This window comes from Pipistrellus hanaki, assembly GCF_964339955.1.
Source record: "Pipistrellus hanaki genome assembly, chromosome: 20".
NCBI classification, from domain to species: Eukaryota; Metazoa; Chordata; class Mammalia; order Chiroptera; family Vespertilionidae; genus Pipistrellus; species Pipistrellus hanaki.
The window spans coordinates 2,035,849-2,050,471 of NC_140522.1; the positions used below are offsets into that span (position 1 = coordinate 2,035,849).

The window sequence follows — 14,623 nt, forward strand, 5'->3', positions numbered from 1 at the left end:
GACTCTCTGACTCAGACTCTACCCTTTGCCAAATCTCCGTCCGCACCCTCTTAGGCTCATGCCCCAGGTGGAGGGCCATCCATTTTTCATTCAGGCTATGAACGTTGGCAATCCTAGCACCTAATCACACCTAATAAAACACCAGCTTGCCCTAGCTCGTTTTGGCTCAATGGATAGAGCATCATCCTGCAGACTGAACGGTCCCAGTTCAATACTAGCCAAGGGCCCATGCCTAGGTTGTGGGCTCGGTCCCCAGTAGGAGGCGTGCAGGAGGCAGCCAATCAATGATTCTCTCTCATCTATCTCTATCTCTCCCTCTCCCTTTCTCTCTAAAATCAATTTAAAATATATATATAATGAAATAATGAAATAAAACACCAGCTTGAAAATGCCAGCGTGCCCATGAAAACACACACACACACACACACACACACACACACACACACACACCACCTACCTCTCTTGTAGAATCAGTTTGTTCTCCTTCTTCCAAAAGTCTTTAAAGTCCGAGCTGAACTCATGCCAGATGCTGAAGAACACATTCGGGGACACCTCCTTCTCTCCAAGCTTCGGTTTCATGAAGAAATAGGCCGTGGTCTCCAAGAACCTGTCAGGGCAGACACACACACGGAGCATAAGAGTTGCGATTGCTTCCCAATTCGGGCTGTCCTTTCCCCGTCCAAAGGCTGATCTCATTCACGCGCAAGTTGTTATGACCAAGAGGACACACACTCTTCAGACCCCGATGGACCCAGACAGGAGCAACTGACCAGCCTGAGGACTCTCCCTGGTCCAGTTCTATTTTCCACATTAATCCCTAGGTGTCCAACCTATTTCAGAAGTGAGCCTGAGGTCTAGTTGGGACATCCTGGGGGTGGGAGGGGTAATCTCTTTTCTGTCAAGGGCCACTGGAGGTTTATAACATCATTCGAGGGCCATACAACATTATCAACCTGCTATATTTGGTCAGGCATCCAGTTAGTAAATCAAATGTTTGGCAGGGCCAGACCAAGTGACTTTGCAGGCCTTCTCTGGCCTGTGGGCCGGACATTCCCCACCCCTGCCTCTACACAAATGAAGGATCCCTCATTTTGTCCCCAAACTAATATATGGATTATATACTACTTGGCTTCTATGCCATTTGGCTTCCTGGATTGCTGGGGGAGGGAAGAAAAGCAAGAGTCCCAGGAGATGCTGGCAAACTCTGGAATCCATCCGTGAGGGAGCACAGACTAACTGTCTTCAGAAGGGGCCACTCAGAGACTACATGAAGCTTAGAGGAGTTGCAAAAGGGTTATTTGACATATGGAAAGGGGCAATGGGTAGAAGTATAGATGAAACCAATTGATAATTGTTGAAGTTGGACGATGTGTACACGGTAGATCTTTGCACATTCTGTTTACCTTTGCCCACGTTTTAAATTTCTCATAATATAGAACTGGTTAAATTACAAACGCACACACACACACACACACACACAAGTTTAGTACCAAAAAAGTAATGGCTCTAAGCATCTTTTAAAATGGGAATTCTTTAAAAGGCTAGAATATTGCTCGAAAGGACTCTACTGAATATTGTTGTTGACTACCAGTCATGTCCCACAGATAATTAAAATAGTTTTGATTTTTTTTTACTTCCTTATTTGAAAAGTAGACACACCACAAAATGAGAATCCTATTCTCTTACGCGTCTCATCTGTTCTGAAGGGTGGCCTTTGTCTGGGGCCTGTACCCATAAAGGATGACTCAAACCTTGGTTTTTATTACAGCCAATAACGATCCTAAAATAGCATTGTCTTGCCGCAAGTGATGATCCGTACGGAGAAGCATGTTCTCTGCAAATGAAATATTTTTTTAATATATTTTATTGATTTTTTTACAGAGAGGAGGAGAGGGATAGAGAGCTAGAAACGTCGATCAGCTGCCTCTTGCACACCCCCCACCGGGGATGTGCCCGCAACCAAGGTACATGCCCTTAACAGGAATCGAACCTGGGACCTTTCAGTCCTCAGACCGATGCTCTACCACTGAGCCAAACCGGTTTCGGTGAAATATTTTTTTAAAATATTGCATTGCCCGTTATGACTACCAGTTATTTCCCATCTGTGAACTGGAGGTTGCCTTGGTCGAGCACTGGAGAGAACCTTGAACCGGAGAGAATGCAGAATGGCGGGGCACCTACTCTGTAGGAGTTGTGGATGAGGGCACTCCTACTTTCATTTACTTCATCAGGGAGCAGGTGTGCCCGGCACCATGAATGGCAGCACCAAGAATGGCAGGGCGAAGATAAAGCAAAACGCAACCTTGAGAAAACCCCGCTAAGCGAAAAAAAAAAAAAAAAAGTCAGGCAGAAAAAGTTACGAACCAACTATAGGATGTCACTCATATACGGGATAGAAAACCACACACTGAAAGCAACAAATGAACATGGAACACCAGCAAAAATTCATAGACACAGACAACCGCATGGTGGGTACCAAAGAGAAGGGGGTGGGGCGGGGTACTAAATTAACATCGATTCCATGGTAGTAAAGGAATTCTCTTGGCAGGAGCTACTGCAAACTTGTGAGATTAAAAAAATTAATAAAAAAAAAAGTGAGGTAAAGTGCATAGATGAGTAGGGAGGAAAGGATGACGGTGGTAAACTCACTCGGGCTGGTCTGTCCCCTGAGAAGCTGACATACTGACATCAGTTTTCATTTCTATGAAAACCCTGTGTTATCTCATAATTATGTCGGGAGAAGGGAAAGAGAGAAAGGAAATGAAATCAGACCAAGCGTGCTCTCTGACCACAAAGGGATTACATTGGAAATCAATAGCAGAAAGATATTATATTGGAAATCAATGACAGAAATCAATAACACCTCCAAATCATTGCTGAAGAGTCCATAGGGCCAAGGGAATCCCTCGAGGGAAATTAGAGAATTTCTGAACTGAAAATCCGAGCGCTCAACATTACAGGGTACAGATAAAGCCGAGCTTACATGAAAACTTATAGCAGAACGTGTTTATATTAGAGAGAGAAAAAAAAAGAGAAAGAGCCATAGCATAAGATTCCACCTTAGAGAAAATGAAGTAGAACATGCAGTTTAAGCCGAAAGCAAGCCGAGGAGAAGACATTATAAAAATTAAAGCACATATAAATGAAGTTAAAAACTGAAAATACCCCTAACTGGTTTGGCTCAGTGGATAGAGCGCTGGCCTGTGGACTGAAAGGTCCCAGGTTCGATTCCAGTCAAGAGCCTGTACCTCGGTTGCAGGCACATACACAGTAGGGGGTGTGCAGGAGGCAGCTGATCGATGTTTCTCTCCCATTGATGTTTCTAACTCTTTATCCCTCTCCCTTCCTCTCTGTAAAAACAAACAAAAAAATCATTAAATATATTTCAATATATATATATATATATATATATATATATATATATATATATATTTTTTTTTTTTTTTTTTTAAGGAAATGATGGGGAAAATTTTTGATACTAAGATTCCACCTGACCTGGGAAATATATCTTACATGTACAACTGTATTTACATTTCCGTATATGATTTACGAAGTGTTTTCATATATATATTGCCAGTCTTCTCCTGACAAGGTAATTGAGAGGCAGGAACATGATAAGAAATGAGTTATAAATTATTATTCCACAGAACTAAACAACAGCAAGCCATTCCTACAAAGAGCAGTATTTCATTCATTCTGGCTTCCACGGGTCCTAACGGAATCCCACAGTGGCACACACTGAACGCCGTGTTCCGTCTGTAAGGTGGCCCGCGTTCCGTGCTTGGCTCTGTGCTGCCTCCCTCCCTGATCCTGGGCAAGTGATTTAGCAGAAGGAAACTTCTCTCCATTTCTTCCTCCACCTAATGGACACTTCATCACCCCACCCAGTCCTCACAAGAATATCAAGAGAACCCAAAGGCTTCCTACTCCACATCTTAGATCAGTGGTCTGCAAAGCGCGGCTCCTGAGACACACGCGGCTCTTGGGCCCCTGGAAGGTGGCTCTTCCACAAAACACCATGGCCTGGGCGAGTCTGTGTTGAAGAAGTGGCGTTAGAAGAAGTTCAGGTCTAAAAAATGTGGCTCTCTTGCCAAAACCAGTGTGGCTCAGTGGATAGAGCATCGGCTTGGGGACTGAAGGGTCCCGGGTTCGATTCCGGTCAAGGGCATGGACCTTGGTTGCGGGCACATCCCCAGTAGGGGGTGTGCAAGAGGCAGCTGATCAATGACTCTCATCGATGTTTCTAGCTCTCTATCTCTCTCCCTTCCTCTCTGTATAAAATCAATAAAATATATATATATATATATTTTTTTTTTTAAATGTGGCTCTCCGAAGGAATGTCCATCGTGGTGCTGTTGCTATTTGGCTCTGTGGACGGATGAGTTTGCCAACCACTGTCTTAGATTAAAGCTACAACAAGTGCAGAAGAGCAACTCCTCATTTTCGTGTGACTGTTGTCCTTAGAAACTTCCCAGAGCTCTCTCTCCAGCAGGAGGGCAGCGTGACTCATCCGAGCCACACCCACGGCCATGGAGACCTGCCCTGCACCCTGAGTGAGGCCAACGCCGCGATCAGGGGCTGGAGAGAGAGACGGGATCTGGCATCTGAAAAATGTACTCTCGGTGCTTGGACGCACGTCGGCTCCCCTGGCCCAGCGCTGTTTGCAAGATATTCCTGGCATGTCCGCAGGCCGCCTAGCACTGCCGTCCCGAGTGGAATACCTTTCTCCGAAGAGGGACACGGAGCTCCCAGCAGCGCCAGGGCCTCTGTGGAGATATTTGCGAGCTGATTAGACTCTCTGGCATCCTGACATTTTTGAGGACTCAGATGCAGTTTGAAACATGAAGAAGTAAGTCCGGCCCTGGCTGGTGTGGCTCAGTGGATAGAGCGTCGGCCTGCGGACTGAAGGGTCCCAGGTTCGATTCTGGCCAAGGGCACATGCCTGGGTTGCGGGCTCGATCCCCAGTAGGGGGCGTGCAGGAGGCAGCCGATCCATGATTCCTTCTCATCATTGATGTTTCTCTCCCTCTCCCTTCCTCTCTGAAATCAATAAAAATATTATTTTTTTAAGGAAAGAAATAGTCCATTTTGGTCCATATCTATACAGACCATCTCCTGTGTTTTCTGAACAAACAAAAATGCCTTCAAGGAGCTATAGATCACTGAGAGGCCATCTAAGCCATCGGGTATCTTTGACAGCCTTCTTCTATTTTTCTAATGTATTTTTATTGATTTCAGACAGGAAGGAAAAGGGAGAGAGAGAGAGAGGACTCAAACTGGGAGAACAAGCAGCTTCGGCTCCATCTGACTCGATCTGCACCGCGAGGCGGGTGATGTCATTGTCTGGGGGTTTCTGTGAAGATGTGGCACTTCCCCCCAGTGTGAATACCGGGCTGGAGCCGGCCCGGCCCGCCGGCACCGATAAACACAGACCTGCAGTCTCCCTGCTCGTCTCCGGACAGTGCCTCGCCACGGCCCTGGAAAATATGCCTGTTCTGGACTAAACACTTCACTTCCCATCTCAACCGGGTTCCAGGAGGCCATTCCTTGGATAAACACGCCCCAGACGTACAGACGGGCGCCCTAAAAGCGGCTGCACATGATAAACGACGTGTGCGCCCCCCTTTTGGATGCAAGACTCTCTCTCCCGTGACTAATGAGCAGCGACATGCCCTGTGGAGCCTCCGGGAGGACACGCCGTAGTCTCCTCTCCTTCGTCATGTCTCTATGTTGCACTAGAGAGAAAGTTTCCATCTCAACTCGCTTACGCAACCCCTGCTCAGGCCAAATGCCACTCCAGCACTATGACACGCAGAAACAGCATTTATTATTTTTTTTATTTTTTTTAAATCTGCGATTCAAAATTCTTTCCACAAATCAATGTGCTTTTCTTCCACCACTATGTCTCGCCCTTTACTACTGGTTGTTTGAAATGGTTTGACACTGCTGGCATTAAAACGAAACAGAGAACCAATGTATGCGCCTCAAACATTAAAGTTAAGATTGGTACAAAAATTAAAGTAAAATTAAGTGGACTGGAAATAAAAATGGAGCTACGGACTGGTTCCTTGAGATAAAACATACTAAGAATGTTATGAGCATATTCTGGAAGAAAATAGTACAGAAAAAGTACTTAATTTCTCACCATTTATGAGTCTCTGTGAGTGAATTCTCTTCTGCCTCTTGGTCAATTTTAGCTGAAAATACAAAAAGAAAAAAAAAGAAAAAAGATAAAGATAAATGACCAAATAGTTATACTCACTCAAGCAAGTAGGATTCAAAGAATATAAAATATAGTATAGCTCATTATGATGAATGCTCATATGCTCCAGTCAGAAGTTTATTCTAAATCTACAAACAGATATAACTGAATAGATTATATTTCATTTTCCTTAAACTAAAACTATCATATTGGTACAGATAAAATAGATAACCAATTAAAATGTTTAGATGCTAAGTCATTTCTTTAAATCTCTCACGTGAATCTGAGAATGCAAAACACCAGCAAGCTTCATACGCATGTCTATTGTGTTTGTTGAATATTAAACACCAACAATTAGCTGAAATTAATTATTTCAAGCAAAGAGACAAAAACCAAGTCAAAAAACTAAAGAGAAAGGGTAGGTGACCTTCTCCCTAAGTGTTCTCCTCACAGATGGACAGACACCGAGATTATTTCTACAACGGAGCAAGATCAGACACAAACATCCCCCGTTCATTGAAAGAGGGAGGTGATCATGGACCCACTTATTGGCGACTATTGTTATCTAAAAAGAAAGAATGACAGCCAGACATACGCCCAACGGTCAAATTTGGAAAGGAAATTACACCACTACTTTCAAATTATTTAAAATAACATTTAATTCCATCGCATCAAGTAAGAATGGCAGTGACTTTCTGATCTAGTAACATTCTAGGAATTTACCTGGTGCTTCTACACACACACACACACACACACACACATAGATTTTTGACATGAAGGTGTGAAAAATACTATTTCCTGTAACATTTTTAGTCTGTTCTGTTCGATTTTAAAAGGTTGATGGTGAGCCCCTAAATTGATTTCATGCTTCACTAACGGTTTTTGACGCATTCTGAAAACCGGTTGAGCTATAGAACAAAAAGTTTAAAATATATATTTTGTTGATTTATTTACAGAGAGAAAGGGACAGGGATAGAAAGAGCTAGAAACATCGATGAGAGAGAAACATCCATCAGCTGCCTCCTCCACACCTTCTACTGAGGATGTGCCCACAACCAAGGTATATACCCTTGACCGGAATCGAACCTGGGACCCTTCAGTCTGCAGGCCGATGCTCTATCCACTGAACCACACCCTAGTCAGGGCTAGAACAAAAAGTTTAAAGATAATAATAAAAGCCTGGATCAGTGAAAACAGACGCGGTCTTTTTTTTTTTTTTTTTTAATCTTTATTGTTGAAAGTATGACATATGACCCCCTTTCTTACCCCCCGGACCTCCTCTAGCCCACCCCGCCCCTACCCCAGGCCTGTGTCATCCCCCCCGTCTGTGTCCCTGGGTTAGGCACACACGCATACAAGTGCCCTGGTTTGCGCGTCCACCCTTTGGGTCACGTTCCTGGCCACTCGGCGAAGCTAGAAGCCAGCGTGGCACAGAGCAAGTTCATTACCAAGAACTGGGACTGCGCGTAAGATCCAGGAATTGTCAACGTGTCTCCTTCGCTGCTCTCCACGCAGCCGTCCAGCTTGGGCTGGTTAATGTTTTACAACCTCTAGACAGTGTTTGCTCGAAGGCTGTTGAGTGTCTGCAGAGCCGCTATCCAGGACACTGGATTCTAAGAATTTAAAAGGGACCGGTTGAGCTGGCAGCTGAGGGGTTCTCTGCCTTCCCTCCCCCCTTTTCCCTTTCTGTACTTGAGACTGTTTACGTACACGTATGGGGCCGTCATTGGCCATTCTGAACAACAGGATAAATGTTCCATCATTTGACTTGGAAAAGAGTCTCAGACTCGAACATACTGTCTTATAGACTCTGCCGTGGGCTGCCTTGCATTCAAATGCTTTGCTTCCAGGATTAATTCTCCAGGCGCATATGGTTGGTTCAAGGAAAAACCACTAAGTCCAGCATGGCTCAGGGGTTGAGCATTGACCTATAAACCAGGAGGTCACGGTTCGATTCCTGGTCAGGGCACATGCCCGGGTTGTGGGCTTGATCCCTAGTAGGGGGAGTGTAGGAGGCAGCCGATGCATAATTCTCTCTCATCAAGGATTTTTTTTCTCTCCCTCTTCCTTCCTCTTTAAAATCAATAAAAACATATTTTTTTTAAAAAAAAGAAAAGAAATCAGCCATAACTGGTTTGGCTCAGTGGATAGAGCATCGGCCTGTGGACTGAAAGGTCCCAGGTTCAATTCCAGTCAAGAGCATGTACCTTGATTGCAGGCACATCCATCGTAGGAGGTGTGCAGGAGGCAGCTGATCGATGATTCTCTCTCCTCGTTGATGTTTCTCTCTCTCTCCTTCTCCCTTCCTCTCTGAAATCAATAAAAATAGACTTAGAAAAGGAAAGAACGGAAGGGAGGAAAAAAGATAGCAAAAGAAATTCAGATATTCATTCCCTGCCTGGATATGTATAAAGGACTTAAAAATTCACTTGATTTCAAGTTCATGGTCCAAGGAGGCCGTGCGACCAAACCCTCCGAACCCGAAGCAACAGATCTGCAATCCAATGACAACTTCCAGTGACTCAGAAGGAAGGCGTTGCCTGGTCTAAAAAATAACCCATCCTGGCCGCACTTGAAAGCAGCCAAAGTGCACATTCATAGATAATTATAAACAAAAACTAGTTAGCGCTTTAAATAAAAAAAAAAGAACAACAGCGGAGAGATGGAGGGCTCCGACAAGCAGATGAAAGGGTTCCGATCGGCCTTCCATCTGATATGAGTCAAAACCAACTCTGTCTCCAATTACCTGGGACTATGGGGCGCTCGCTCATGCAAGGGCGTCCTTGGGGCCTCTGCTCACTCACAGTCCAAGTTCAGCAGGAATATTTAACCTTGGAACACGTTCAGCAGGAATATTTAAACTTGCCAAAGAGGCCGGAGCCAGCCCAGCGGCTGCAGGCGCTAATGGCTGGGTCAAAATAGTCACTTAGTAGGGCAGCAACCAGCAGAAAATATTTGCAGGGACAGAGGTTTTTTTGTACTTTAGACTGTTTACATACACGTATGTAATACTGCTGTTGGGGAAGACATACTAAAATGCCAATGTGCTGCCTTAACCGGTGTGGCTCAGTGGATAGAGCGTTGGCCTGCGGACTGAAAGGTCCAGGTTCGATTCTGGTCAAGGGCATGTACCTTGGTTGCGGGCACATCCCCAGTGGGGGCTTTGCAGGAGGCAGCTGATCGATGATTCTCTCTCATCGATGTTTCTAATCTCTATCTCTCTATCTTCCTCTCTGTAAAATATCAATAAAATATATTTTTTAAAAAGTAAAAACATATATTAAAAAATGCCAACGTGCTGAAACAGAATCATGAGAACGCTAGTTTAAACCAGCTGCATAGTCAGGGGCATCAGACCATCCTTGCCAAAGGTCTCCTATAGAATTGGGCCAGAAAGGTAATCTTAGGCCCTCGCCTTAAAAATAAATAAACAGATGGAAACAAAAAGTAATCAAACAAATAAAGGTTGATTCCTGAAAGGTTCAATGATGAGAGGGAATCATGGATTGGCTGCCTCCTGCACATCCCCCATAGGGGATCGAGCCCACAACCCGGCATGTGCCCTTGACCGGGAATCGAACCATGACCTCCTGGCTCATAGGCTGATGCTCAACCAACTGACCCATGCTGGCTGGACTAAATCTTCATTTTATACTCAAAGTGAGAAACATGGGAAAACATATGTACGCATGGGTTTTACATTCTGTAGACAATCCCTTGTAAAAAGGCTATTGATTTACAAGTGGGCAAGTGTTTACCTAATTTTTTACATCAAATCATACCAACATCCTATATATGACCCCACCTGTAGACTGAGCAAATTTCTCATGGAAACATTTTATTTTCTGAAGCATAAAAATAAAGACACATTCAGGGCAATTCACTCCCTTTTCCTTTACTAAGCAACAGCTAGCACACCTTATTAATCCCAAGATGAGCTTAAATAAGGATTTTCAAAAAATAACAAGCAAAGCAATGAACAAGTTAATGTTGCTGCCTTTTTCCAATGGAATACTACAAAACCGTTAAGAACCATGTGCTGATACAAAATTACCTTGAAGCTATTTTAATTGAAAAAAAGAGAATAATACCCAAGAGAGGCCTCTATTTCCAACCATACCAAGAACGCGACATCAAATAGTTTTAAAACTAAGTGCTTTGAGGTATTGGATTAAAATAAAATGCAATGCATGGCTGAGTTGGCTAGGAAATAGAGAACATTCTCCAAATCAATCCAAATAGTCAGGAGCAAGACTTCAAAGGTGTGAGCACTGCCCCGGGGGCATCCCTCCGCCCTGCCACCCAAGGCTGTCCTTGGAAACCCAAAGGGCACCCCCACGCACCCACGAGAAGTGATGCTGAGGACGGTGTGCTTCTCCGCCATGGCCCTGGGCGGGAGGGGAGACCCTCTCCCCTTAAGGATCCAGCACCCCACGTGGGCGACCACACCGCCCTGAGCCTCCATCCACAGTGAGGGAGACCCCAACTCATGTTAAAACAGTTCTCGGTGGCAGGGCCCTCTGATGTTGAGCCCAAACAAATAATAGAAACAGAAATAGAAAAAAGAAAAGAAAAAACCGAGTCTGCGAATAAATTTAGTTTAGAAACTAAAATGGATTGGGGGCAGAGCTGCCCGGGCACGGAAGGGAGGTAAGACATCACGGCATCCAGAATGCGGAAAAGAATTAACTGCAACCCAGAGTTTTATCATCAGCAAACCTATCTCCCCAAAACAGGTGCGATGGGGATTTCCACACAAACCAAAAAAATTTTAAAAAGAGGGTTTTCAAGCCAGAGTTTCAGACCAGGGAACTTTTAAAGAGTGTTCTTTCAAAAGAAGCAAAACCATTTCAGAAGGAAGGCATAACATGAAGGAATGGTGAGCCAAGAAGATGGTACTGGTTATAAAAAACATAAGTTAAGCTCAGTGGATAAGCCCCATAACCCAGCAAATCTTGTTCTCCTAGGTTAGTACTAAAAAAGAGAATATGCGTGGACCCCCAGGCCTAAAGCATTTTTCCTTTTAGCTAACAAAAGGAAAAACGGGAGAAATAAATTGTGGTGTAGCATATACCTCCAATGAAATCAATATTAACCAAATACAGGCATATGCACTAACATGAAAGAATCTCAAGAATAATATTCAATGGAGATAAAAGCTAGTCACAGGAGAGTACAGTTACCATTCCACTTACCCAAAGTTCATAAACTTAACAAAACTAATAAAATGTTTACAATTTATATTTCTGGCAAACCTATAAAGAGAAAGCATAAAGATCAGAGAGGAAGGAAATAAAATAGAGATGTTCAAAAGATCAATGAAAATGAGAGCTGGTCCTTTGAAAAGATAAACAAAATTGACAAACCTTTAGCCAAGCTCATCAAGAAGAAACGAGAGCCCAAATAAATACAATCATGAATGAAAGAAGAGATGTGACAACGGACACCACAGAAATACAGAGAATCGTTAAAGAATACTATGAACAACGATATGCCAACAAACTCAACAGCATTCCAACTGCTGAACCAGAAAGAAAGTGAAAATACTAACAAAGAAATTGAAAACGTCATCAAAAAACTCCCAACCAATAAAACCAGACACCTTGACAAGTGAATTCTACCAATAAATAATAATCAATATCTATAGTTCTTAAATGATTTAAAAAGAAAAAACAAGAGGAAGAATTGTTTCTTAACTAATTCTATGAAGCCAATATCACCCTCATACCAAAATCAAACAAAGACAAGAAAAGAAACCATCAACAAAACAAAAAGACAAACCACTGAATGAAAAAGATATTCACAAATAACATATCTGACAAGGGGGTAATATCCAAAATATCTAAGGTACTCATACAATTTAATACCAAATGGACAGAGTCCTAGCCGGTGTGGTTCAGTGGTTGGAAGCATCATCCCGTATACCAAAAGGTTTCAGGTTCGATTCCCAAGAAGGTATATATAGGAGGCAATCGATCAATATTTCTCTCTCACAGATCTCTTCTTTCCTCTCTCTCAGACGAAGACAAATACCATATGTCTCCCCTTATATGTAGAATCAAAAACAAAACAAAACAGAAGCAGACCCTCAGATCTAGAGGCCAAGCTGATGGTTGACAAAGGAGTGGGGCGGGGAATGGATGAATGGGTGAAATCATTAAAAAAAAAATAAGACGTACGCAAATGATACACTTGACGTTCCCATTAGCGGTCATGTCTGAGAGAACGCAGGCACAACATTGGGCAGGATCCATGAAAGAGTTGGACATGCTGATCCAGGACTGCTCCTTGAGTGGAGAGTACGTGGCTATTCACACCATTATCAATTCTTTAGATCTCATTTAGGTTAAATACAATAGGTACCCACATCTTTGACCTTCTTTACGTTATCTATAACGCGTATGCCTTTCAAGTGTGCATTGGATCCTCCGTACCCATGGATTCTACACGTTTGATTGTAGAATCACTGAGGTTCATGGTAATTCCAAAATCCATCCTTCTAGAGCTTCCGTGGTCACCAAGGGCATGTGCAGTGGAAAATCTGAGTCTCCGGGCCCACACTTCACCAGCTGCCACTCATCATGGCAAGGCTCTCGCTTCTTATTTCAGCGCCCAGGCTGTAAATCATCTTCACAGTCTATTGTGACACTTTGTGCTGTTTTTGTCCTTTCCGTTGCTCGAGTGGCCACAGAGCTGTCTGGGGTACACGAGAGCAAGAAGGCCCGGGCGGGCCTCACGGGGGAAAATCCACGTGTCAGATGCGTCCCAGGCGGGTGTGAGGGACAGCACTGCCGGCGGTGAGTTCCACGTTAATGAATCAACAATATACTCTAAACTCAGTGTCTTCAAACATGAGCACGCATAGGGTAGCGTGCTGATCAAACCAAAACATGGCCAGAGGCTTGTAGAAACCTAACCCTGTGTTTGCAACTGGGAGCGATGGCTCAGGATTCGCTAATTCAATGTGTGTGGCAACGTTATCGAATATAGTTGTAGCAAACCATGAGAGTACAAGAATAATAAAATATATTTATTTTTGTGTTATACATAAGATGAATATCTAACATACAAAATTGTAGGTTGAACACATATACAGTAATTTCATATATATCCTTTTACATTTTATAAAGATGATGCATATATAAAATATAAAAATGTACATAAATATAAACTATTTCCTAATAAAAATGAAAAAGGGGGGAAATCAACATATAGAGACTGTATTCACTAGCAAAACATATATAAACTAGAGGCCTGATGAATGAAGATTCTTGCAAGAATGGACCTTCCTTCCCCTGGCTGCTGGCTGGAGCCATCTTTCCACCTTCCCACACTGCCCAGAGGCCCAGAGCGGCTGGGTGGTGCATTACGCTAACGTCCCACCCCGCCCCCAGCCACGCGACACTTGTGTATGCAAAATAACCCGCCATCTTTGTTGGGTTAATTTGCATACTCACTCCTGACTGGCTGGTGGGCATTGCGAAGGTACGGTCAATTAGCATGTTACTCTTTTCTTAGTGTAGATACAAATTTACATGGACATATTATAGGCTCGTATGCATAGATTATCTCTAGAGGGATAGAAATGAAATATAAATGTGGTTCCAACAGAGGAAAGTAATACTAAGAAAGACTTACATCCCCATTTTATACCTGAATTTTATAACAATGCAGGAGCTGCCTTCTGGTGGTCAGTGCGCTCTCACAGCCAACTTCTCATGGTTCCCCCCCCACACCCTTTCCCCGCCGGCCAACCCCCCATGGCCCCACTCCCTTCTCCCCTACACCCCCTGCAGCTGGCTGGCCCCTGATCAGCCCCAATGGGGAAGGGGGGCAGCTGGCCAACCTCTTGAAATTCCTCCCCGCAGCTGGCTGGCCCCCTGATAGGCATCGATCACTGGTCGAGACCCCCCCCCCCATGCACGAATTCATGCACCGGGCCTCTAGTTAGATAACAAACTGTAAATAATGTGAACAACTCTATGGGTGACACTTGCCAACATGTTAGATGTGAAATCCAGCAAATTGTTTGACGATTTTTTTTTTTTAATGAATCATAGCATTAGGGCTCCTTTCTTCCCGCAAACAATAACAACAACATTCCATACTTTTTCCCTACATAGTTTTCTAAAATTACACGTTCTTGATCCTAAAAACCGCATTGAACGGAAAAAGCAAGACTCATTTTTATTCACCGTTAAGAGTGGAGCAAGCAAGCGCACAGGGTCCTCCACTATGATTTCAGCAAGAGGACTATTTGGGAATCAAGGAGTAGGTTTTTCACCCCAAGTCATGAGGACCCGAAAATCTGGAGATGACAGACCACTCTGATTTATGAATCTCTTTCATATCCCGTTTCATGTTTCATGTTTTCTTTCGGGCATCATGATTTTATTAAGTGACTGAATAGTCCTTTCCTAT

At 43.6% G+C, this 14,623-nt stretch overlaps 1 protein-coding gene across 3 annotated transcripts in view; it reads right to left on the bottom strand.

Annotated features, from left to right (window-relative positions):
- The window catches only part of FMN2 (formin 2), an 86,618-nt gene that overhangs the window by 14,343 nt on the left and 57,652 nt on the right, over positions 1-14,623 (bottom strand). For 2 of the 3 annotated variants that reach the window (XM_084868672.1, XM_084868671.1), the window contains 2 exons: positions 6,146-6,197; positions 458-607 (listed from right to left, as the gene is read on the bottom strand). In XM_084868672.1, coding sequence (XP_084724798.1) covers positions 458-607; positions 6,146-6,197 — 202 coding nt within the window. Of the gene's footprint in view, positions 1-457; positions 608-6,145; positions 6,198-7,528; positions 7,816-14,623 lie in introns of those variants that run through there. The other variant, XM_084868673.1, reaches the window with a different exon arrangement.